The 26,741-nt window shown below is 40.5% G+C and overlaps 1 protein-coding gene across 1 annotated transcript in view; it reads right to left on the reverse strand.

Annotated features, from left to right (window-relative positions):
• Positions 1-1,626: 1,626 nt before the first annotated feature.
• Positions 1,627-26,741, reverse strand: part of STAC (SH3 and cysteine rich domain) — a 381,506-nt gene continuing 356,391 nt past the window's right edge. Inside the window, exons 9-11 of the mRNA XM_082259518.1 lie at positions 15,013-15,064; positions 10,287-10,424; positions 1,627-2,285 (exon numbers count right to left, since the gene is read on the reverse strand). Of these exons, the coding sequence (XP_082115644.1) occupies positions 2,187-2,285; positions 10,287-10,424; positions 15,013-15,064 (289 nt within the window). The 3' untranslated portion in view covers positions 1,627-2,186. The remainder of the gene's footprint in view (positions 2,286-10,286; positions 10,425-15,012; positions 15,065-26,741) is intronic.

Consider the following 26,741-nt stretch of genomic DNA (forward strand, 5'->3'; position numbering starts at 1 on the left):
TGAACCACTGACCGTTGGAGCTGTCAACATATAAAGTAAACTTCTACAGGACCTAGATGTGGGCGTTAACAGCTTCAGATCTCCAGGTTCAGCTGCACTAAAGATGATCTGATGGGGACACACTCCCTCCTATCCTCCCATTCATTGAGAAAAGTTATTTTACTGAATATACTACCTGTACTATAATCTATGAATGGGGGGGGGGGGTCTAATCAGTTACAGGATTCTTTCCCCCGTTGACAGGTAGTGTGTTACCATTATCTTATTATTAGTTTGACTACTGTTGCTATATGCAGACTGGGGTCAATTTAAGAAAATAGTTTTTCCTGGACAGTGTTCTGTTTAGATTTATATTTGGAGGGGCCTAAAACATTACATTAATAAAACTGAGTATAACTTTTATATGGAATGTAATCAGGCTATCATGCCATCATTTGTAACCAAGTCAAACGTGAACAAAATACATTTGATTTGAGGGAACCCATCCTACCTGCTAAGTTATTCCATTTTCCAACTTGGGCTGATTTTCTGGTCTGTTAACTCAATCTGCAGTCACTTGTTCCCTAATCAAAATAATCTACACCTGAAAAAGCTGGAGCAATGTTTTCAAGTGCCATCTTCATTCTGATCCAACTACGGCTTTGTTGACACACATTAAACCATAATAGGTAGACCAATAAAGTGGGAGCATCATCAGGTAAAAATGACGTCATCATTTCCTCTTTTGTTTTCTTCTTTCTGTCTCTGATGGATATTGCGGATAATTTCAGCAAGAAAACTGCAAAGGGAAATGGAAATTCAGAGGGGTCAGAAAGCTTTCTTTAGTTTGGCAAACATCATGCCCTCTTTCTCCTGTAGAGTGGTCTGTACAGTAAAACATAGTTATGCATTTAAAAAAGACCTCATGCTGTATGATACAAAGAACTAAGTCTGAACAAAGATGCTTCCTCATTTGGGCGAGCCATGGGCAGAATAATGCCTAAATATGGCCATGTTGATGCACAGTACCATTGACATTCTATTCACTAACCCTGTTGAAGGGTTCAGCTCTCAGCCTTCCCGTAGATTATACTGAACTGAAATTACTGATCACATACTATATATATCATAGCTTGCACTTCAGAAATTTTTAAGACATTGTTAAATATTTTAAACATCTTAAGGTCTTTTTCTGTTGTTTGACATAAAGGAACATTTTCACCTCTCTTTAAAAAAATTTGTGTCTTGGGTTTGGTTGCCATCATGGCTCCATTAATATCTTCTAATGGCAATATAACCTTTTTTTTTGCTTTTTTTAAAAAAAATATTTTGCCTGCATAAATAACTGGTGATTTTGTGAACTGTTAAAAGTATGTGGCTGCCATTAATAAGCAATTCTATGTGCATTATGAAAACATAAAAAACACTGATTGTGTTAAAAAAAAAACAGAAAATGTATCCTTAAAATCTATTCACATTCATATTACATATGCACTGACATCCCAAAAGGGAGTGACTGATGTATATACTTTGTAACATTGATGTTGAAAAGGATGCTGAATAAATTAATCATTGTACATATGAAGTAAATATTGATGACCAGAATCCATGCCTCTGGCACAGAAAAAAAAACATGATACACATAACTGAAGTACTGCATATTAGCATTTATGTTCCCATCCTGATTTATAGAGTAAAAAACAGAATTAACTTACACCACACTATACAAGAAATGTTAGCAGGCACAGTTTTTGCCCCATAGAGCTTACAGTCTACTGTACTTTTTATACCATGGGTACAGGGAGGTAAATAGATTACTTCAATGTTACAAAAGAGAACACTGACAAAGGAAGCTCGTCCCATAAAGGCAATTACATAACTGTGATACTACTCCTTTGAAACTGCCCTTAAAATGTAAGACTTAGTAGAGCAGCTTATTTAAGACACATAGAGAGGCTTTGTCTTCTTTGATTATCATCACTGCAGCATTTTTGTTTCCACGCAAGGATAACTCATAATCTGTAATGCTTTACTATATAGTCTGTTAGAATCTGTTCTTGGTTTTTAACAGTCCTGGGAATCTTCTGATTTCTTATCGCTCTACTGTGTATCCATTCACTGTGGCCGGTGTGACTCTTCTTAGTCATGATATCACATGATGCAGACCAGCATCCCATGAAAACTGATGATGGAAACATTCAAGTCAGTCAGATATTTTCCAAAACATCCATGGGTACAAAACCATTTTTCTTCCCACTGACCACTTTGAGAAAACCATTTTGCTCATTCTCTGAACTTGAACAAATCTAGGAAGAAAAGTACACCATGTTAACATATATCATATATACATATTAGTTCTGTTTTATCTATTTTAATGTTAGTTTACAATATAAAAAAACAACATCATTGTCCAATCTGACTCTTTTGCTAATCTCATTGTGCAAAGTAAGAATGTAAGTAAATAATGAGAGGCAGAAAATTCTGTTTAAGCAGTATTATAACTCTAATTAATTAAGCTGAGGTCCTTCTCCCTGAGGAAGTCTATCTGTGATGAAATGCATTAGGTGGGGCTACAGCACTGTGACATCATCATACATTGTGGGCAGGCACTAATGGTGTGGATGGTCACAGCGTGGGGGAGGATTAAGCGATAGCCTGCAGCACTGATCAAGTAGGGAAAAACCAACAGGATGGTGTACAGAAGTTGATTATTAGAAAGACTTCTATACAACATCCCTGCCCATACATTGATTAAAATGTATCTGAACCGGCTAAATTTCGATCCATATATGGCCAAGTTTACTGAAAGTCTGTACAAACCTGGGTCTGAAGGAATAGCCCGAAGACGCCGCTGCACTGAAACCACAAATAATTAGGAAATGCATTTTTTTCCATTTGCAATATGAGTGCCTTTATTAATCTTTTCCAAAAGTTGGAAATTTGTCTTTAATATTTACCTGCCCACCAGCCAGCATGTCTTCACGTCGCTCTTTTAGCAGCACCACTAGAAACCTTACATCCAACACATTTCCCAGTGTTTTGAAATTGCATTTTGTGACACATTCAGAAATGTCAGATGGTGAAGGTTCTCCTAGAAGCCATAGCTTTTAAAGAGTGTGAAATAAGGACTCACTGCCTGCTGGGGAGAGAAGTATTAAGAGCTGTCTTTGTCATACTACTTGTTTTAGTTTTTTTTCCCCAAGACATACACTTGAAAGCTTTTTCAAAAGTATGTCTGAACAGATGTGCAGTCAGCTGGTGGTCCCTGCTATGGCATATCAGTGAAGATTTACTAACTTTTTTATGACTTCAGGTAGGCTTTAAAGGGAAATTCCAGTCAAAAATGAAATGTTTCCTGTGACGAACGCCAAGGTATGTTAATTACGTTCTGTATACAATACATTTGCATGATGTAATTAAGCTCCTAAAACTGGATATATATTGGAAGTGAGTTGGTGAATAAAATGTCATTTGTTTTACCCTTCATCAAGCTTGATTGATGAAGGGTTCATCAATCGATGCTTGATGAAGGTTTTACCCTTCATAAAGCATCGGTTGATGTTTGAGGGGGAATTGAGGGGCCAGGTCACTGCATCACGTGAGAGTCTGGGGACCTAAGACAGAAATACTTGGTCCAAGTATTGGGGATCTGTTACACTGGTGGCAAGTGGTGGGATTCTTCTCTGAATAGATCCCGATCCAGGAATGCAGTGAGGAGCCCAGCAGCATCTCGGTCTAAGGAGGAACTCAGGAGATGGAGCGAGCTAGCCCCTGTGCAGTGTCCCCATATGAGGTGGAGTTCCAGCGGAGACTAAAAGACTGGCAAAGGAACAGGGCCATATGTCAGCCAAGGACAAGGGGAACTGGAGAAAATATGTAATGCAAGAACTCTGGCAGGAGTCCATGGAGGTAGCACAGCTTTGGCGGAAAGAGAAGCTTTCAAGTACAGCGCAACGCTGGCAGGTACAAGTGAGCCAACTGATGTTTACCCTGGGAGAACAACCTTTGATGCAGTAGGAAAGGCACCTTGAGTGCCTGGTCCAGAGAGAAGTTATGCTGGATGACTCGTACCGGGCACTATGGTGGTACGCAGTCCAACGAGACCCTTGGTTGGCAGAAGGCATTCAACCACAGGGGGCTATGATGGCCCAGGCCTGTTGGGGATGGCCATGGAGGAGAATGATGATTTTGGCAGTCCTGAGATGTCGCGGTTCTGGGCTATTTATTATTACCGGAGAAGGATGCTACCAGCCCTGTTGTTGTTGGAGCTGAGACTAGACCTCATCTACCTTGTTATGATCGAGTGGGGGTTGGAACAGGACTACCAACACCTCCTAGACTTGGTCCAGCAGCAGCCCACAGCCCTGGGGGTGGAGATGGTCGTACCCACTGCCCAGGACCAGCCAGCGATACTGGGAGAGGGGATTGTAGGTCCCTTGTCCCAGCAGCAGCCAACAGCACTGGGGGTGGAGATGGTCGTGCCCACTACCCAGGACCAGCCAGCGATACCAGGAGAGGCGATTGTAGGTTCCTCGTCCCAGCAGCAGCCAACAACACTGGGGGTGGAGATGGTTGTGCCCACTACCCAGGACCAGACAGCGTTACCGGGAGAGGCGATTGTAGGTCCCTCGTCCCACCAGCAGCCAACAGCACTGGGGATGGTCATGTCCACTACCCAGGACCAGCCAGCGGTACCGGGAGAGGCGATTGTAGGTCCCTCGTCCCAGCAGCAGCCAACAGCACTGGGGGTGGAGATGGTCGTGCCCACTACCCAGCACCAGCCAGCGTTACCAGGAGAGGCGATTGTAGGGCCCTCGTCCCTGCAGCAGCCAACAGCACTGGGGGTGGAGATGGTCATGCCCACTACCCAGGACCAGCCAGCAGTATCGGGAGAGGCGATTGTAGGTCCCTTGTCCCAGCAGCTGAGTGCCTACCCAGCGGAAGAGCTGGCAGCAGGGCAGAACCCCACTGGTATCTGCCCACCAGTCCATGCAGCTTTTGGCATGGAAGGGGTGGATGGGGCCATGGCCTCCACCCCTGGATTACAGAGATGCTGGACAACCGGCCCAGATCTCCAACCCCCTAGTATGGGGGCCCATGCCACCCTGATTTTACCCCTCCAGCAACCACGGAATGCCTCTGGAGTGGATTATAGCTTGTGCCCTGCCCAGGAAGACCCCGGATATTTTAATTGGGACGTAGGGCAGGAGGCCCGCACGAGCATGGCACAGACTGGCAAAAGACACCAGACTAACACAGACCCAAACCAGTTGGAGGACTGGGGTCTGGTTAGTCTGCCCAGGAGGAGGGAGATATGTGACGAACACCCATTTGCTGGGACATGCGTCACGGGTTACTGGAGGAGTGTGGAGGCCAGCCTCCTGCCCACGGACTATGCTCCTGGCTTGTAGGGGAGCACGGCTCTGGTTGGGGGTGTATGCTGCGGGACCCTTGGAGTACTGTTACTTTGAATTCAAGTCCCTGTCACCCAAGCGACACAGACTTTGGGCCTAAGCTGCATATTACAGCAGAGGACTTCTCCACACATTGAGAGACTAAAGAGATGCTAATGACATCTACTGTGGGGATGTGTATTGACATTTATAGTAAGGTGTTTTGAAAGCAAAGACGTGCAGTCTGAGAGCCTAGGTCTTCTGCTTTCATCTGTTTAGAGGTGAAGTGTGTTCACACTTCTAGGAATGTGTATTCGGCTATGTTTTGGGCTTGTTGTTTGTTGAATTAATTATGATAATGTTGCAGTCTCATTCACCTATTGTCTCTTTCCAGAAGGCCTAGGTATGTTAATTACGTTCTGTATACAATACATTTGCATGATGTAATTAAGCTCCTAAAACTGGATATATATTGGAAGTGAGTTGGTGAATAAAGTGTCATTTGTTTTACCCTTCATCAAGCTTCGGTTGATGTTTGGGGGGGGGGAATTGCGGGGCCAGGTCACTGCATCACGTGAGAGTATGAGGACCTAAGACAGAAATAGTTGGTCCAAGTGTTGGCGATCTGTTACATTTCCTATTATTAGTATGTTAAATACCTTTACCTTTGATATTATTCATTTTCTGTCTAGCTGCTTATGTAGCTTAGAAAGTCTTATCTAAGGTTGAAATCAGCTTCTTCCTGTTCTTCACCGACCATGCTATCTCCCTTTATCTGAATTTGCCAAGCTGTCTGGCATGCCCAGACCTCCCAGCCCAGACCTCCCAGAGAGAGACTACAGCTTCCTTCTTCCATTGTAGTCTGCATTCACAGTCCAGCACAGCTATACTGTATATGTGCACCCCGTCCCCTGTGTGGATTATTTCTTCATTTTCTCATGAATTAGGAAGTACAATGCATCCTTACTGATGAGATAACGCTGGAATGGAACCTATGTTCAGTTCCTCCCATTCTGTATCCCTCCCTGGAAGTGATGTCACTAGCTTTCAGTAACCACACCCAGAGGGATTGAAGTCATGTGACAGCACTAACAACTGCAAAATAAAGGTAGAAAAACTAGGATTTTTTCATTTTTACACATAAGGCTGATCTCAGCTTACTTTAATGATTGCAGGGGAGAATATAAGGTATTAGGCTGTACTTCCGCTTTAAGCGTTTATATGTATGTATTTGCACACACATATGGATGCTCAAAATGTTTTGTGTGACATTTTGGGATCTCCTTTATTCTTCTCCCAACAGGAATGCCAGAATTGATATTCCAGACTCTCAGACACTGTCATAATGAATAAAAGCTTTAAGCAATGGAACTTTCAGCTGTGCAGCTGTGCATCTGCCTAGAAAAGTATAATGCTAATAAAATAGATGTCAGGTAATAATAACCCAGTAATGAAAAATATTAGTGTGTCGCTTCAGTAAGATGAAACTTGACACTTTTTCTTTTCTCCAAATTGGAACTGTAGAGGACAGATTCTTCTGACTTGTTGGATGAATGTTGAAATATGTCAAGCTAAGAAGAATGCCAGACAGCTATGAACAGAAACACAGCTGAAAAGTCAGGAGGAATCCATACTAATGTTGCAGACATTTTTAAAATAAGCTTTAAGGTGACGTCTCAAGAAAATCTGACTGTCATACAATGTCTTGGGACACTTACTTTGTGGAATATTATTTTTTGACAGCATTGGAGATCATTATTTATTTTTTTGTTGAACCAATCTGCACCCGGGCATTTTTTAAATTTTTCCCACACATTAAAATCAGCATTTTTTTGCTAAAAAAAATGGCTGTACACACATTGTACAAAAAAACATTCCAATACATTTGAGTGTCAAAGATGACTTCATTACCAATCCCATTACCTGAACAAAACATATAAGACTCTTCACAGCATAAATATTACTAAAATGTGTTGAGCTATCAATATAAATTGCATAAATTCATAACAATTAATCAATCAGTTAAAACATTCATATATATCAATATATATATATATATATATCAATATATCAATATATATATATATATATATATATATATATATATATATATATATATATATATATATATATATATATATATATATATATATATATATATATATATATATATATATATATATATATATATATAAGAATGTGTTAAAAACATTAATAAATAATCCAATAAAGTCCATCAGAAAATAAGAGAAGTGCTCTTGTGCAAAATTTTAATTTATACTTGTGCATCAACATAAATCTAGCCTAATGTTACACTCTCAAAACGCTTCTCAAAAATACCCAGCTACTGTGGGGGACTGCTGTTCCAGTGGAGTGGCACTTTGTCCCCAGCCTTGGATCCCTCAAGCTGTTCACCTGCATTATCAGATCTACCCTGGACTCACTGTGAAGTACAATGTCTATGAAAATGATTGTCAGTAGCGGTGTTCTGAGCTGTTTTTTGAAAATCCTGGTTGTATGGCAACCCATCCTGGGATCTTGGCTCCTGATATTTATCTATCCCATGGGGATACTGGGAGAAAGTGCAGCCAGGCCCCCATCTTGGGCTCAGGGTAGCTGGTAAGTGGCTTGAGAGCTGGGTGTGCACTTTTAGGTGTTAAGATTTTGCAATCCACACTGAAATATGGATTGTTGTTGATACACAAGTATCTATGAACTTTGTGCACAAGAGCACCTCTTTTCTTCTTTTTTTCTGATGGACTTTATTAGATTATTTATTTATTTTTTAACACATTCTTATTTACAGTTTTTGATATATATGAATGTTTTACTTGAATAATTATTTCTTATAAATGTATCACTTTATATTGTTAGAGCAACACATTTTTAGTAATATTATTATGTATAATGTTTACGTGGACATTTTGTGAGTGCAGCTGTCACTGAGAAATTATATTTTTTTACTATTTGGTCACACTTTTTGCGCAACTTATTTTTTGGTTTAGTTTTTCACAGCATAAATTGTATGAATAATAACTTCAATTATCCCATATCCCATTGTGTGAAACTTTAACCACTTGCCGACCGCCGCCCGACTATATATGGCGGCGGTCAGCCCCTCCCAGGCAAAGTGACGTACCGATGTCTGCCGGTCACTCGCGATCGTCGGGTAGAGAGGGAGAAAGGCAGGCGGCTAATGTAAACAAAGCCGCCTGTCATTCTCCCCTATGTAAAAGCACAGATCACTCGGTCCTGCTATGTAGGACCGTTGATCTGTGCTTTTACATCACAAGCCACATCCAATGACAGTTAGAAACACGCCCCTAGGGACACACTTAACCCCTCCCTCTCCAATAAAGTTAACCCCTTCCCTCCCAGTGTCATTTTTACAGTAACAGTGCATTTGTATAGCACTGATTACTGTAGTAATGTCACTGGTAACACCAAAAGTGTCAAAAATGTCAGTCAAGGGTCCGATCTGTCCGCCGCAATGTCGCAGTACCGCAAAAAAAATTTCAGATCGCCGCCATTACGCGTTAAAAAAAAAAACAACAGAAATGACAAAAATCTTTCCCTTAGTTAGTAAACGCAATAACTTTTGCGCAAACCAATAAAAATACGCTTATTGTGATTTTTTTTACCAAACATAGGTAGCAGAAAACAAATTGGCCAAAAATTTAAAAAAATTTTGATTTTTACATTTTTTTGGGGGGAAATTTCATATAAAAAAATGTGAAAAATATTGTTATTTTTGCAAAATTGTCACTCTTTTTTTGTTTATAGCGCATGATCAAAAAATCGCACAGGTGATCAAATACCACCAAAAGAAAGCTCTGTTTGTGGGAAAAAAAGGACGTCAAATTCGTTTGGGTACAGTGTTGCACGACTGCGCAATTGTCCATTACTATATACTATATATATATATATATATATATATATATATATACTGTGTGTGTGTGTGTATCCAGGAAGTGAACAGGCAGCAGCTTCAGCTGCCAACATTAAAAATGGCTGCAGCCAGATTTAAGCTGGCCATACACTAGCCGAAAAATCGTTCAAGGTAATTTTTGAAAAATGAAAAATTGTCCGTGAGAGCAGACGATTGTGCCATCATGTAATAACCAAATTTCGAATGATAAATCATTTAATAGACATAAATGAATCTGTTTTTCGTTCAGTTTGTCACATATGCTTAGTGCAAACAGTTTAGGCGAGAAACACATTAACCTTTCAATTTATCGTTCATTGAGCAGAATTTTCCAAACTGTGCCTTTGATTTTTCGGCTCTGAAAAGTTAAAACCCATTTTCTATTTGTGCCCATTAACTGGGCGAAAAACGAATGAACGGACCAAATGACAGATTTTCTAACTACTTTTCGGCTAGTGTATTGCCAGCATTAGTGGAGGTCGATTTCTCCAGCATATTTTGCAAGTACAGAATTACAGTACATATAAAATAATATGCAAAGTGGTTGGGAGGAAGCTTCAGAATGGCAAAGATGTTTTATTGCAAATTAAGTGAGCAGACTGTAGTTCCTGTTAAGTAATACATTGTATACAGATAATCTAGGAAGTTATCCAATTCCTCCCAGAGGATCACAAAAACATTTTTTTCTTTTTAGAGCAAAGTTAATCAAGCTTTCTAAGGGTTTTATTTTGCCTTCCCCTGGATCAATTAGAGATTATAAATTCTGGGTATACCATGTTTTTTTATTTAGCTATGTAACTAAAATGTGACTCTATTTTCATTGGTGATACCGATAGATAAAGTCTATGCAAATGTAAGAAACAATATATAAGAACCTAACAGCATAATCTAGTATCAGAGATTTTTTAACACAGAGTAAAATGTTTTTAATATAGCTGAAATAGTTTGAAATGGTGTACTTATTTATAGATGACAGATTTATCTACCTGATTTTCCTTAAGTGTAATCTGCCCTTGTTCTTTGCATCCAATAAATGTTCTTGTGCAGCGATAAAGACTCTCATTTGTTTGTACCTTTTGTACAAAATTTGCTGGAAAATATCCAATTCTGTCTTCTATTCTACCCTGTGAAAAAAAAGCATTCAAGATAGTTAAAAATTATTTTCAGTATGGGTCAGAGTTTAAAGTCATGCAGGCTAATTTATGCAGCGCTTTTTCTGCATTGTTACTACAAAAAAATTTCACACGAGACTGGAGTCCCATCAAAAGCTAATGTGACAGTTTTGACAACATTGAAAATCTCAGATCAAATGTAAACTGAGTGGACATTCTCAATAGTACTTTCCGAATAGGGCTTTTAGAAAGAGTTTTTGGTATGCTATATTTATACAATACATTTGTTCTCAGTGCTTTAACCTTTAAAAGATCAAATGCCTAACACTAACCAAACCTCTTTATTAAGCCCTAACACTAAATAGCTCGTATTCTACTGCATGCTCACGTTGTCCTGAGACACAAATCCCTGAGACCTCACCACCAAATTAAACTGATCTACAATATTATTTTGTATTATATAGATATTGGATATCAATGATAAATTACAGCCAAACAATACAAATTCTTCTATATTAGGATAGAACCTATTTCCTTATTAGACCACTGACATCACAAGTGGCAATTAGCCTCTCTTTATAAGCTCCTGGGGACTTAAAGCTCATTATGACATATTTGAGGGGCATTCTGATACTTTGAAATGCTGGAGGAGACAAGAAAGTACCTCTATCCCGCTCTCTATTTTGGCTTGGGTCCCCCCTAGCTGCATGGAAGAATATTAAAAAGCATCTGACAATTGGGCCAACTATAAAGGTTGTTCCAAGCACATTGAAGTTAACCAGTATATCCCCTGGCCCACTTCTTCCTGTGATAGGACACCCCAATTTTCCAGCCAGTAGGGATTGTAAAAAACTAAGATGTCTTTTAGTGGCTAACAAGGGCTGAATTCAAAACTTTATTCCAAATCAAGACTGGATGGATCCTACAGAGATCCAAATGCTGCTCTCACCTCTATTAGATCCTCTAGCGGCACTCCAAGTCAGATATTTTCTTAGATCCTTACTGATGCTGAAAATATGTGAGGCCACTATCTCCTTTTGAAACTATGTGCTACAATATTGCACCTATGTAACACTTGTTGTCAGCGGCTTATAGGTTGCTTACCACAGCCTCAGAGGACTTTTTTCCTTCTTATACCTGGAATTTGGAAGCTGAATTGCATCTCACTTTCATTAAACCTCAGAAAAGGAGAGCTATCCTACTTGCACACCAGGCATCCCTGGCAAACAGGTTCCAGGAACAACGTTACATGCATTTGACAGGTTCGTACTGAGTACCGGTGCTGTTACATAAACAGTTCCTTCAGCTTTCTTCTACCTGTTGGTGATGTCAGCAAGGTTTGGGATCGTTGTTTCATATACTCTGGGATTGCTCATTATCCATTTTGAGAGGAGGTACGTAAAATAACTCATCAACTTACAACAGTGGATTTAGGGAGTAACCCTATTGGCTACCTCCTGAATGTTAGTGAGGTGCCAGTGAGGGGTTAGAAGTACTCTCTCACCTTTTGGTGGCAGCCAGAGCGTGTGTTCCAGCTCTGTGGAAGTCCACTACACCCCATCGATGAGGATGTGGTTTAATAGAGTAAACAAAAAGATGGAACAACTGACAGCCACATTATACAGCCAGGAGGAAAAATTCCATAATACCTGGTCTAGTTGGGTAGAACTTACTGGCTCAACTCTTTCTCAGGACAATTTATACACAGATGCTTAACTTTTTTTAACACAAAATTACTTGTCTCCTAAGCTAACTGGTCCTGGTGGGAGAAGGATATAGGATGAGTTACGACATGGACAGTTACCTTGGGAGGCAGCCCCCTTCGTGCTGGCCGGTTAGGGGATTTTTTTCTTCCTCCTTTGCTTTCTTTTTTTGGGTTACATTTTTTTTTCTTTTTTCTTCTCCTTTTTTTTCATATATATATATATATATATATATATATATATATATATATATATATATATATATATGTATATATATATATATGTATATATATATAGAGATAGGCTAAGAGTACATTAGTCAATATATTACATTCCCCCGATGAAGGGGGGTGAGAGCGAGAAGGGTAGTTCCTGCTCCTCCTCTCTCGATTCCCCACCCTCCCAAGCTACTTATTTTTTCAGATTTAACACGTTTAAGTGTAGGATATAATATGTAATTACTGTTAAGATACAATGACCACAATATCTTTATTGCTCAGACTCACACTTTTTTTTTGTTATAGCTTTTACTGTTAATGTACATTATCTATTGGAAAAGAATAAAGGTATTGCGATTAAAAAAGAAAAAAAAAATGCTGGATGAGAACTGGAAATTAGTCCTTTGGACCACTTTGCCAGTTCTCTGGTTGAATCAGGTTTACCAGTGAACCAAATTGCAGCTCCCTGGTCAACATCACCCTAGTGCAAACCATTCGCCCTGTGATCTGATCAATTAATTAATTCTTAAAAGAGAAGTATGGCAAAAGAATTTTAAGTCATACTTTACTTCTGGGTCACAGGAGTGCAGAAAAAAAAGCTTATTTTCAGATTGGACCGATGGCTGGTTAAAGCAGGCTGACGGCTGTTTAACAAGGTGTGTGTGATTCCTGCGCTGCAAGGAGTTGTGGGAACTCCCTAATGCTGCACCACTGATACTGATACTGAACAGCTAATTGAATATTATAGTGGGGGTAGTGGCGCGCTTTAGGGGCTAGATGTTATTAAATATATTCACACCACAAACAAAGACTCATCTGTGTACATGTTGATCAAGAAAATTATTTTATGTGTGTTCATATAAAAAGTGTCTATCTGTGAAGATGATATTAGAGAGGTGCTATGTGCTTTAATTCTGAATGTGAATAAATCAAAGTGCAATGTGCTTCCTGAAAATTATTCAATAAATAACTCTTACAACTTGTATTCAATTAATATAAAAGTGCTCTGGAATGCAGCAATTCCTTCAGGCAATATTCAATAGGCTGACGGCTGATGTCACATAGTCGGTCAAGGCTCTGCAGGAATCCCAAAATGTTAGGATCCACCCAGATGCCTGAACCAACTGCTCCCTTCCCTCAGCTTAGCAGAGCAGAGAGCAAGTGACTGACAGTCACTGCTATCCGCTCAGAGCGTTCTGAGAACTGAGCGATCAGTGGTCAAACGATCGCTCAGTTGTCGGTCTTAGAGAAGGTGAGATGAGTATGTATGTTTATTTTTTGTAACTCCACACTTCTCCCTTACAGTAGAACTAAATACAAAATGTTTGCCTCATTTTGGATAGGAAGGCTTATGATCCCTTTAAGGGTTTTGAAATCTGTGTCTCATGGGGAAGATTTCCCTTCACTTCCTGTCCCATAGCCAAAACAGGAAGTGAGAGAAAATCCCTCTAAAGTGAGAGAATCTCTGGTTGTCTCCAGGGATACCAGAACTAGTGTCCCAATTGTAGGATACACTATATTGTCAAAAGTATTGGGGCTCCTGCCTTTACATGCACATGAACTTTAATGGCATCCCAGTCTTAGCCAGTAGGGTTCAATATTGAGTTGGCCAACCCTTTGCATCTATAACAGCTTCAACTCTTTTGAGAAGTCTATCCACAAGATTTAGGAGTATGTATATGGGAATGTTTGACCATTCTTACAGAAGTGCATTTGTGAGGTCAGGTACTGATGTTGAACGAGAAGGCCTGGCTTGCAGTCTCTGCTCTAATTAATCCCAAAGGTGTTCTATCAGGTTGAGGTAAGGACTCTGTGCCGGCCAGTCAAGTTCCTCCTCCACAAACTAGCTCATCCATGTCTTTATGGACCTTGCTTTGTGCACTGGTGCGCAGTCTTGTTGGAATAGGAAGGGGCCATCCCCAAACTGTTCCCACGAAGTTGGGAGCATGAAATTGTCCAAAATGTCTTGGTATGCTGAGGAGTTCCCTTCACTGGAACTAAGCGGCCAAGCCCAACCCCTGAAAAATAGCCCCACACCATAATCCTTCTCCAGCAAATGATTTGGACCAGTGCACAAACCAAGATCCAAAAAGACATGAATGAGCAAATTTGCGGTGGAGGAACTTTACGGGCCTGCAATGAACCCGTTTAGAACACCTTTGGGATTAAGTAGAGCGGAGACTGCGGGCCAGGCCTTCTAGTCCAACATCAATACCTGACCTCACAAATGCGCTTCTAGAAGAATGGTCATTATATATATATATTTTACATTATATTCCCATAAACACACTCCCTACAACCTACAAACTAAAACTGGGATGCCATTAAAGTTCATGTGTGTGTAAGGGCAGGGGTCCCACTACTTTGGACACAATAGTGTATCTTCACTATTCCTGTTATGGGGACAACCCAACATTTTCTTTTCCTTTCACTTTTAGAGATAATAGTAAACAGAATGAATAGATAGGATGAATATCCCTAACAGGGGGACAGACAGCAATAAAAACCTGAAAGGTGTTGTAATCCCTTTTAACTCTTATCTGAAACTAAAAAAAAATGTTTTGCCTTTAGTTATACTTAAGATGTGACAGTTTAAGTGTACGATATTAAATAAAAAATAACATTTCCCATCAAAAAATGTATAGATTTGTCAGCATGTTTAACATTTTTTAATATTACCTTCCACCAATCTTCATTTGAATCATCCAATATAGCAATTCTATCACCCGGCCTGCAAATAAAAACAGAAAAAAAATTGAATACAGCTGCATATAAATACTTTGAATACTTGTTTGAATACAGATGCACATACTGTATATTTAATCTCACATATAATTATATATAATTACATTAGCGTTATAAAAAAAGAACAAGCACTGGCGGAAATCACACATTTCCTGGAACTGACAGTTCACCAAAAAACATCATCATTGCCTTTTGGTGTGGTACTGTTTTGAGTAAAATACATAATAACAATATATTTTTGTTCTTCTAGTCTCACATCAGAGAAAATAAAATAAAATTGATATATTCAGGGATGAGCCAGCTGTTAAAGTCAAATTAGACAGAGGGCCAAATTGAAAATAATTTTTCAAATAGCAATATTCAATCCACTGATGGCAGCACCCATTAAATTCCAATGCTGCTAAAGCACTTTCCTGTCTTAACAAATGCAAATAGCAATATTTTCAAATACAGTTATTGCTATGTATTTAATTATGCAAGAGAATGTAGATTTTATGAGCCATAATGCAGTCTGAGACATCTGTGACATCATTAAGTTAAAATGGAAAACGACCGGAAAAAGCTGAAAGTGCTGAATGTTGGCCAAGGAATGCCAGTTTGACATGTTTGCCTTAATATATTGTCAACTCTCTATACAACATATCCCTTGCATATTGCTACTGAGGAAAATATGGTCAACAGGAGGAACAAAAAATCTGCAGTCTTATATCAGGCCAATATTTCAGACCAAGATGAAAACAAAAAAAAAGTTAATTTGCATTGGAATTGCAAAGCCACTGCATTTGTTCTTGCCTTTGCACAATAATTACAATAATAAGAATATATATGTGAGATAACAGTAAGTCTTGCCATGCAAGAACACTAAATTGTATCTGCCCTCTTATACTTTTACTTTTTGTTTGGGCTAAAGCTATAGCTGGAACTAATTTGTGTGTAAAAATGACAACACAATTTTTGAATGAACCATAACATTTATGTGGTTTCTGTTTTTCTTGATGTGCCTATTCTCGTCCATTGTTTGTAAGCTTATACACTCATAAAGCAAATACATCTATAAGCCCCCGTTCACACTGGGGCGACGCTACTTCGCCGGGCGACCTCACAGGTCGCGGCGCGCTGCTCGCTCCGCGACCTCGGAGCGGCCGGCACGGACTTCATAACATTGAAGTCTATGCAGGTCGCTCCGGGTCGCCCCAAAGAAGCTCCGGACCCTTTTTCTAAGTCGAAGCGACTTGTGTCGCTCCTATTAGAACGGGTCCATAGCTTCTGTATGGCGGGCGACCTACGGCGACCTGTCAGGCGACCAGGTCGCCTGACAGGTCGCCCCAGTGTGAACGGGGGCTTAATGTAAAAAGCGGGATATTTTTGTTTAAGCAAGCATGAAGAAATAGTATTGTGTGTGTAACAAAATACCATAAGGCAACAGCTAGCTTAGAAAAAGGCTTCTTTTGTGTCTATTGCTATTTTTATACTATTTCTGCTAACTTTAGGAATTTCGCAACACAAAATACCTTCCATAGCTTAAAGTGAAATTAATAAAGAACATTATAAAAATTGGGGAGAAAAACATGCTATGTTTTAAATTAGTGATACAATTAAAACTTTGGTAGTAATTCTGTATATTAATAGGATCTTTGATGAAGGTCTTTTCACATCACTGCAATTAAAAAAAAAAAAAAAAAAGTTTGGTCGTGTTTGTCTAATTCTTTGGGCACACAAAGAAGTGAAAAGATTTAGCTGGCACATGGTAAATGAGTTTTAGTCATAAATATTTGAACATCAGCTTAACTTTTTAAATTGTAACACTTGGGCCATGAACAAAATTGTACAAATATTTCAAGCAGCAAATTTAATCTGGTGTTCTGCGATAGATCATCTTTATGTACCTTCTAATCCCTGGAAAATGAAGTCATGTTAGTAAGTCAAACCAATGAACTGCTGAGCCAGCGGCAGACACATAACAAGTGCCAAGCTGCTTGCATATTTACCTGGTATCTAAGCCATAATTTTTTATTCAAAAAAATTAAAACATCAATGCTGTTGGACAGTATTAGTGCACAGTTCTTTGTCTATTTAAATTGGAACTTTACCCAAAACAACTTGATAAAAAATAATGGAAAACTGAAATCCCTACAACTGCAATTTTTCTTTCCTGACTGGCTCCATGCCAGCACATTCATGGGTTCGGGAACCACCTACCCCCATATACCCCTGAGCCAGCACCAGGTTCTGAAACTAGCACTCCAATTGGGCGTTCAGGTGTGCTGACATGGAGCCAATAAAGAAAGGAAAATTGTGGTATGTATGGATTTTCAAGTTTACATTTTCCTGACTGCTTCATGCTAGCACACACATGGGAAATACCTTGAGAAAGGGTGGGTATGCTTGCAGAATAATTTTAATCAATGTGAAACAGAGCCCATGACTCTGTGTCCAAACTCCACTGTAGTTAAGGCAGCTGGCTCAATACAATAGTGAGTAAGGAAGGTAGTTCCTAAGAACCAAGTGGCCACAGATAGTTTCGATAGACACACGATTCACTGCTGCCCAGGACGTGAAAATGCTGTGAGTAGAATGTGCCGCAGTGTCATCACACAATGCCAACCCCTTCTACTTATAGGCCAGGGCTATAGCTTTAACTATACAGGAAGCAATAAGCCTGCTGGATGCTCTTGAGCCCTTGCTTGATCCCGTTGGAACCATAAAGAGGTAACATGAAGATCTAAGGGAGGATGTGGCCTCAATATAAGCTTTCCCGACCTTGAGAGGACTGACTTGGCTATCTCCGGCCAAGAAGAATGTCGACAGAATGATTTCCTGGTTAAGATGGAATACAGTAGGCACCTTCAGAGTAATTCCTAGCATTGGAACTAGGACCACCCTGTCCACATAAAAGGTTGTCTTTGCAACCCAGGGCTGCCATCTCTGAGACTCTCCTTGCGGAGGTGATTGCAACCAGAAAGGCTGCCTTTAAGGTGAGTCGCCAAAGGGACGCATTTTGTGAGAATTTATCTGAGGCCAGAAAGTCCAGGACCAAAAGTAGGTCCCACTTTAGAAAGCAATGTTTTTTTGGGGGCTTTAACCTCAGGACTGCTTTGAAAAATTGAATTACAAGACTGTTGCAGGCCCACTGAATCCCTGTGAAGGCAGACAGGGCAGAAACATGACCCTTAAGAGTATTCAGACTTAGGTTTATATCAAGGCCTTTTTAAAGAAAGATATTACTAATTTGGGGAGAGGAAGGAGTGAAGCCTTGAGCAGGAGCAAAGCCCCGAAACTAGATCCATACCTTGTTATAAGTTGCATTAGTGCTCGGTTTCTTAGACTTTAGCAGGGTAACGGTTACAACAATTGAACAGCCTGCCTTGATTAGCCTCTTTTCAAAATCCAGGCCAGCAACCTCAGCCTCTGAAGAGGCGGAAGAAGTAATGGTCCCTTGAGACAGCAGACTCAGGGTTACTGGAATTGACATCTGTGACCTCGAGCTCAGAAGGCACAGAATAGAAAACCAAGGACATTTGAGCCAGTTGGGTATTACTGCCAGAACTATGACTAACTCTTTCATTAGTCTTCTGAGAAGGTTGAAGATTAGCGGTGTTAGTAGAAAGGCAAATGCTGTCTGTAAGGACCATGCTACTGTCAGAGAGCGAGAGAGAGAGAGAGAGACACTCTCTCTTTCTGTCATGTGCATTGTGTATGCCCAGGTACTTTGCCATTTGTGAAATATCTTTTGTTACACTGAGCATGCTCAGCCACTTTGCCATTTGAGCCATATCACTGATTAAACTGAGCATGCTCAGCCACTTTGCTGTTTGACATCTGACAAGTAAATGGTAAATAATGCACTTGTTGCTCTCCATCTCATATAAATTTAAACCAAATCTCCCACCGCTGTCTTCACAAACCACACACAATAATATTGCTGATGCAAATTTAAAATGAGTAACAATTTTGTGTGTTGTTTAGTATTTCCAAATTATCATAATTTTCACCACAAAAATGTAAAATTTGTACCAACATCATAAATCCAAATCATATTGTCATTACCAAAATTCAGAGGGTAACACCCCCTATTCTACACTCACACACCAATAAACACCAAATATCACAGAATAAATCAAGAAACAGAACTCCTGCCTGAAGTAATTCCACCACCTATAGGTAAATGCCTAAAGAAATGTAGTATTTAGGTGTAATCTTGCCATATGTGTTCCGCAGGGAAGGACAAGAAGCAGTCTTAACTGAATGAACAAAATAGTGTTCCTATTGTACAAATAAACTGTAGAATCAGTTTTGAATTCATTTTTTTTTTTTTTTGAGGTTTAAAAAAATATTTCAGAAGTGGAATGTCTTTGTAACACACCTTCCAATCTTTAATTATTCTACTTTGCTACAAAATAATTTTATTCTTCACACATGCAAGTCATTACAGAAAAAAACGTAAATCAAAAACTAAAAGTGCAAGCTTTTAACCGATCCAAGGCTGATTTTCAGGTTCCAATTATTTTTTCTATGGCCTAGGTCAGTGATGGTGAATCTATGCCCACTCTGATTTCTCCTGCCTCCCCATTGTCTGCAGCAAGGGACCAACGAGGAGGTTGACAAGTTCACCATGGGACATTTAGTCCCGGAAGACTATGGGTCCATTTTAATGTCCAGCTCAACATCACCACCCGGAGAGAGAGAGTCATTGCTGCAAGGGAGAGAGACTGAAGCAGCACACTGGGAGCCAGGGGACAGGATAACGCCCCTGCATTGCCAGTTTTGGGTGTCGCCAGGGGCAACCGAGAGCAAGTGGACATCTGTTTGGAGGAAGCTTTGTTGCTGTGTAGCTGGGATTGGTGAGAGTCCCTTGCGGCATTTATCTGTGGCTGTTACTAATTGCAGTGTTGCCACTTTGAAAAAAAATAAGTTGATTTTTTGTCGAAGTTTGGGCACTCGGGCTCAAAAATGTTTGCCATTACTGGCCTAGGTAAACTATTGAACATAAAAAATGGGGGTATTGCTGCGCTCAAAACATCACCTAGACAAATAAATTAAAATCAATAATAAAATAAGTCTATAGACTTGATACAGCTGCCAACACCTGACCTAGAATTAGAACCACCAGATCTGAAAAGCAACATATAATGGATATGGTGTAGCGCTTGTAACAATAAAATGAACTCCACAGTCCACACAAGCGTTCAGATAAATCAGACAAATGGAATAAACAAAGTCCTTTCCGAAAAGGTGCTCCCAAATGGAAATGACAGACACTCCAAGCTCCAAAAGCCCCGTGTACAGGAACTGCCAACGAAAGATAAGAATGGCCCCTTACCACAATGTGATGATCCCCACTACAGGGATCGTATCCAGCCCGTATGTAAGATCCAAGAGCTTATGCAGATAGTAAGCCGGCTCCAATATCCCTCACATCAGCTCCACCCAGAACATATGCATGTGTAAAAAAGAGGGACAACTCCCATAATGAAGTACAATCACAGACTTTAATGGAATAAAGGAACGAAGAGTGGCAACTCACATTTACACAGAGACAAAACGGCGTGTCTCAGAGCATTCCCGGGACTTCATTTCAACCTAGAAAATGGCCGCCGCGTCCCCTCGTAGGTCACAGCGTGACGTGCCACAGGCTCCTGTTCACCTAGTTAAGGCAGCAATTGTTTTAACTGGGTGTAATTAAATGTGGAATGACTATTTCTTCTCCTTAGTCTTAGTGAAATAGGCCCTAACTGACACTGATACATTTCTAAAAAAAATAAAAAATCCTGTCCAAAAAAAAAAAATACTGACCCTGACTTTTACATGCCTCACAGGCCAAGGCATAAATCTTTTTGAGGTCAAGGTCAGCTCTTCTATCTAAGATATCCCTAACGATACTGTGTATTTCAGAGGCAGGGTCACATGCCTTGCCAATCTCAGCAGGACAGTGTCCGCATCAGGCGGCCTGTCCAGGTACTTGGGAGGTCTTCTTTCTTGAAAGGATATAGTTTGAAAAAATGGTTTGCGAAAATAATTTTTCCGTTATCTATCTGGGTCCATTTTATTCGTTATTATACTGTATCTTTGAGTATTTCTAAGAAAGGAAAACCACAACATTTTTTTCCTGATATTCTTGAAATATTTCTTCTTTCTAGGCTGAGCCTCCAGCTCTTCCTCCCACACAAAGGCGCGTTTGACCACCCTCACAAAATCATCCACCTCAGTGAAATCAAAACCTGCCCTTCGTTCTAAATCTTCATCTGAGGATTCACCGTGATCAGAGCCAGAGGCTTAAATTTCAGGAGGTTTAGGTGGCTGTCCTTTGTTTTGCCAACGCATGCTTGAGGTAAAGAAGTGTGCGCCAAAGCACCATATTTATTATCAATATTGCCATAGCTGACATTACATTTAGGAGGAGGTATTTGAGTGGCTGACAAAGCCTTTATCTGCTTCCTCTTCCAAGGCACAAAGAATCCAGTTGACTGCAACTGCTGCTAACACCCCACTTACTCCTCTTCTGCCATTCCTATCAAAGCCCCACAAACCGGTAATAAGGAGTTGGTGGATTTATTTCATTACACGATCACTGCCTTGCTGCAGAAGGATGATCCTATGCAAGTATTTCTTGTTTCACATATTGAGGATAAAGAAGATAGCCCCAGGACCATAGAGGGAAGGGGCATCAGGCAGGAAGCAGCAAGAGTCAGTGATGTTCCCTCAGCTTGAGCTTACTGCCAAGTGGGATCCATTGATGAGAAGTAAAATGGCCTATCTACTCCCACCATCCCAAAGGGAGTCTAAAATTCAGCACTTTAAAAAAGGTGCTGAGTAAGAACCTTTTTTCTGTATTTCCTGATGGTGGCAGGATACCCTCTGATGATTAACGTGGTTCCAATCCTTTGATTCCCAGAAGGAGGAGTATCAGTGGCAGTGGCTGACTCAACAATGCTTTTTAGAGTTTTTTTCAAATCACAATGGGCAGTCCCAGCTGCAGACAGCACCTGAAATACATGCTTGCTGCCTACATTAGGTTCAAGTCTAATGCAGACACTCTCAGCAGTAAGTACCACGTTGACAATGAATGTCCAGGGTGACCACTGGCCAGATCTTGCACAGAATGCCCTGGATTGCCCTGAAGTTTACTGTGTGAGAGGGACTTCAGCAAACAAGAGGTTTTGTTATGGAGATGCAAATCGGCCTGCCCCTTGTCTGAGGCTCACTTTTATTAAAATGAACCAGTTTTGAATTACTGATGACAACGAAACACCTGATGCCAATGCCATAGACCAGGGGTCACCAAACGCTCTAAATAAAGGGCCTGTTTACTGCCCTTTAAACTTTATGGCAGCCAGAATGTGGCCAGAGGGAGTAAACTATGTCTCATGCCTGGTTTTCAGTAGGACTTAGAAACAATACATAGCCCCTGTGGTCAGTGGATGAGGACTAGTGCCCCCTCATTGGTATCAATGGGAGGAATAGTACTCCATTGTTGGCACTAATGGGAAGAATAATGCCCTATCATTGGGGTCAGTGGGAGGGATAGTACCCCATCATTAGTATCAGTGGGAGGAATAGTGCCCCATTGTTGATATCAGTGGGAGGAATAATGCCCCATCATTGGTACTGTATCAGTGGTAGGAATAGTGCCTGATTGTTGGTGCCAGTGGGAGGAATACTGTAGTACCCCATCATTGGTGTTAGTGGGAGGAATAGTTCCCCATCATTGGTAATAGTGGAAGGGAATAATGCCCCATTATTGATATCAGTGGAGGAATTGTACCCCATCATTGATATCAGTGGAAAGAATAGTGTCCCATAGTTGGTTTTAGTGGGAGGAATAGTACCCCATAATTAGTATCAGTGGAAGGAATAATGACCCAGCGCTAGTCTCAGTATGAGAAATATCCCATCCTGGGTGCCAGTGGAGGGAATAGGGGATGCCCTTTAGTTGGAGTTAATGACAAGAATAATGCCCCACCAGTGGGTGCCTAAATTTTGACTTTATATCAGTGCAAGGAAAAGTACCTAGCCAATCACATAAGCAGGAAGTAAGATTTCAGAGGGCGTTCAGTGTACAGAGGGCCTCCAAGCTGCCATCTCGCAAGGAAAATATGTTTTTTTTTCCTGACGGTTTTTAAAAACAACAGAAGCTGCTGTTCCAATTACAAAGATGCCAATGGTCCTGTAGGTTGAAAACATCAGCAAAGGTTCAGGTGGAAGAAAGAGGATTGCAGATTAAAAGGCCATACAAGATTTACCCAGAAAAGTGCATACCAATTGAGGAAAGCGGAGGAAAGAAGGAAACTATCTAGCTGAGAAGCTTGTATTTATACCCCTGCACAGGAAGGTGTTTTTAAACCTAGGAACAGGTCTATATTGAAGTTGAGCACAGTGGTAAAAGGTGGTGGGAGTGACAGTATAATAATGCTATAGAAGACTCAGAAGGGTGAAGGATCAAGGAAGATTGGCACAAGGTGCACATCTAAAAGAAAAGTGATAATTTGAGTGGAAGAGGAATGTGTTACATATGAACTTTTATTCACATATGAACTGTATACTTTTGTTTTTAACATGTGAAGGAATGAATCATGTCACTGATTAATATAGTTTAATTGATTTGAATTGTATATGTATACACACACTGTAAAATTTAATTAGTTTTTTTGAGTTATGAAAGGCGCAGCCAATATAGAATTTTATACATTTGGTGTTAGCGAAAGAAAGGTTGTCTCATTGTTAGTATCAGTGGGAGGAATGGTAATCGAAGGGGTCAGATGAAAGGTAAGCAGAGGGCCACATCTAGTTCATGGACTGCCATTTCGGAGGCCACTGTATAGACTAAACTTTTAAGTGTCATACGGTCCAAAAAAAAAGATAACTGCCACCATTAACCACTTGCCTACTGCCGCACGACTATTTACAGCGGCAGTCAGCCCCTCACTAGCCTGCGAGGCTCTAGGGGCCGAGCGCGCGCCACCGGATGTGCGCTCCCGCCCCCGCTCGCTCACTAACTTCCCCGCGCGCGTGACCGGCGGACCCGATGTCTGCCGGTCACTCGCGATCGTCCGTTACAAAGGGAGAAAGGCAGGCGGCTAATGTAAACAAAGCCGCCTGTCATTCTCTCCTGTGTAAGTGCAGAGATCATACGGCCTTGCTATGTAGGATCGTATATCTCTGTAGTTACACAAACAGCCACATCCCTTTACAGTTAGAAGCACGCCCCTAGGGACACACTTAACCCCTCCTTCTCCAATAAAGTTAACCCCTTCCCTGCCAGTGTCATTTTTACAGTAACAGTGCATACGTATAGCACTGATTACTGTAGCAATGTCACTGGTACCCCCAAAAGTGTCAAACTTTTGCGCAAACCAATCAAAATACGCTTATTGTGATTTTTTTACCAAACATATGTAGCAGAAAACAAATTGGCCTAAAATGTTAAAAAATTTTGATTTTTACATTTTTTTTGGGGGGAATTTCATATAAAAAAATGTGAAAAATTGTCGCTCTTTTTTTGTTTATAGCGCATGATCAAAAAATCGCATAGGTGATCAAATACCACCAAAACAAAAGCTCTGTTTGTGGGAAAAAAAGGACATCAATTTCATTTGGGTACAGTGTCGCACGACCGCACAATTGTCCGTTAAAGTCACGCAGTGCCGAATCGCAAAATAGGGCCTGGTCAGGAAGGGGGTAAAATCTTCCGGGGCTTAAGTGGTTAACAGCTACTGTCACCTCTCCTGGCTCTTTCCTGTACTCCAGCACATTAAAGGTGCCACACAATGTATATGTAGCTTTACCTGAGCTGCTTTCTGATCCAAAATTTAGTAGGGAAAAAATGTTTCAAACTGCTAAGATAATTTTTAGCTCAAAACATCAAAACATTCCACATAGCTTGTGGAATTTGGGAAGTATATCAAATGATTCTTCAGAATTTCCAACGGAGCTACCTCTGGGTGAATCTAAGATGGAAAAGGACCTGAGGGTACTGGTAGACAACAGGCTTGGCAGTTGCATGCAATGCCAAGCCATTGCAAGCAAAGCCAACAGAATACTGGGATGTATAAAAAAGTGGATTCACTCCAGAAATAAAGAGATTATTCTCCCAATCTACAAGACTCTGGTCCGGCCACATCTAAAGTATGATGTCCAGTTCTGTGCACCGGTCCTCAGGAAGGATGTGCTGGAACTGGAAAGAGTCCAGAGAAGGGCAACAAAAATAATTAGGGGAATGGAGGACATCAGCTTTGAGGAAAGACTACAAGCACTGAACTTATTCTCTCTGGAGAAGAGACGATTAAGGGGGGATATGATATCAATGTACAAATACTGTACTGGGGACCCTAGCATAAGGAACAAACTATTCAGAGAAAGGGAATACAATAAGACACATGGCCACTCACTAAAACTAGAGGAAAGGCGGTTTATCCTTAAAGTACGTAGGGGGTTCTTTACTGTCAGAGCAGTAAGGATGTGGAATTCTCTTCCACAAACAGTCATATCAGCAGGGAGCATCGATAGTTTCAAAAAACTATTAGATGGGCACCTTAAAGACCACAACATACAGGGGTATACAATGTACGATTAACAGCAAACACACACACACATCATAGGTTGAACTGGATGGACTGATGTCTTTTTTCAACCTCACTAACTATGTAACTATGTAGCTATGTGCCAGAAAGAGACATCAGAATCGTCGCTGTCGTCACTTTCTGTACCTGAGGACAAATTTTCCCACAAATCGCTATCGCTCAGTTCTTCGAGTAACTCAGTTTCGCTGTCGCTGTTTTCCAGTTTGTCTAAATGTGCTTTTGCGCAAAAAGAATGCTTTTTGGACGCCATGGTCATTCTCTATTTTCCAGGCACAAAGAACTGGAAAAGCACAGTAGGGCAGTCGAAAAAGCCACTAGGTGAAATCCTGAGGTGAAATTGCATGATACAGTGTAAATTCATTAAGATCACAACTTTGTATCATGTCATTTGGTGTATTTACATTTTTGAAATTGCTTCCGGTTCCACCCTCCTGGGTTGCAACGCTCGCAGGGAAGAGAATCGGAAAAGACAGGTGCCGGCATCGGCCGAGCACACAGCGAGAGGACAGTGGGAGGACAGCGGGGGAGGACGGCGGGGGGTTGCAGGGGAAGGTGAGTTTTAAAATATAAAACAACAGATTTCCATGCAAAACAATGTACCGCTTTTAGCACAGAATTCCAGACATAATCAGACCACCAGGGAGGTTAAGAGACCACAGATGATACATCAGTGAATTGATGGGCAACCGACAGTACAGTTTTAACTAGCAGGACTAGGCTGCAATACATTAGAGAAACAAAGTTTAGGCAAGTGTTTTTCTGCAAGAAAGAAGAGACCCAAAATGATAAAGCAGTATAAAACTGGGCAGCATTAAGACTTGAAATAATTGGCGTCAAAAGAGATGACCAGTACAGCAGTGTCCTCAAAGAGCAGAGAGTGAAGCTCTATAGAACTTTTTTTTATGCAATGCAGGGAAAATATCACAAGTTCAGTGTGCACATAATTCAGCAACTCCATATTAAATGGAACGTATCCATATATGTATTGTAACAATAGAAGAAGATTGATCCTGCTCTTGCACCTAACTTTAATCTTTCTTCCAAAAGATACAGAGGTATGCTCCAAACAAAATGCTGCTACAAGGA

This window comes from Pelophylax lessonae (assembly GCF_965119305.1).
Source record: "Pelophylax lessonae genome assembly, chromosome: 5".
Classification (NCBI taxonomy): domain Eukaryota; kingdom Metazoa; phylum Chordata; class Amphibia; order Anura; family Ranidae; genus Pelophylax; species Pelophylax lessonae.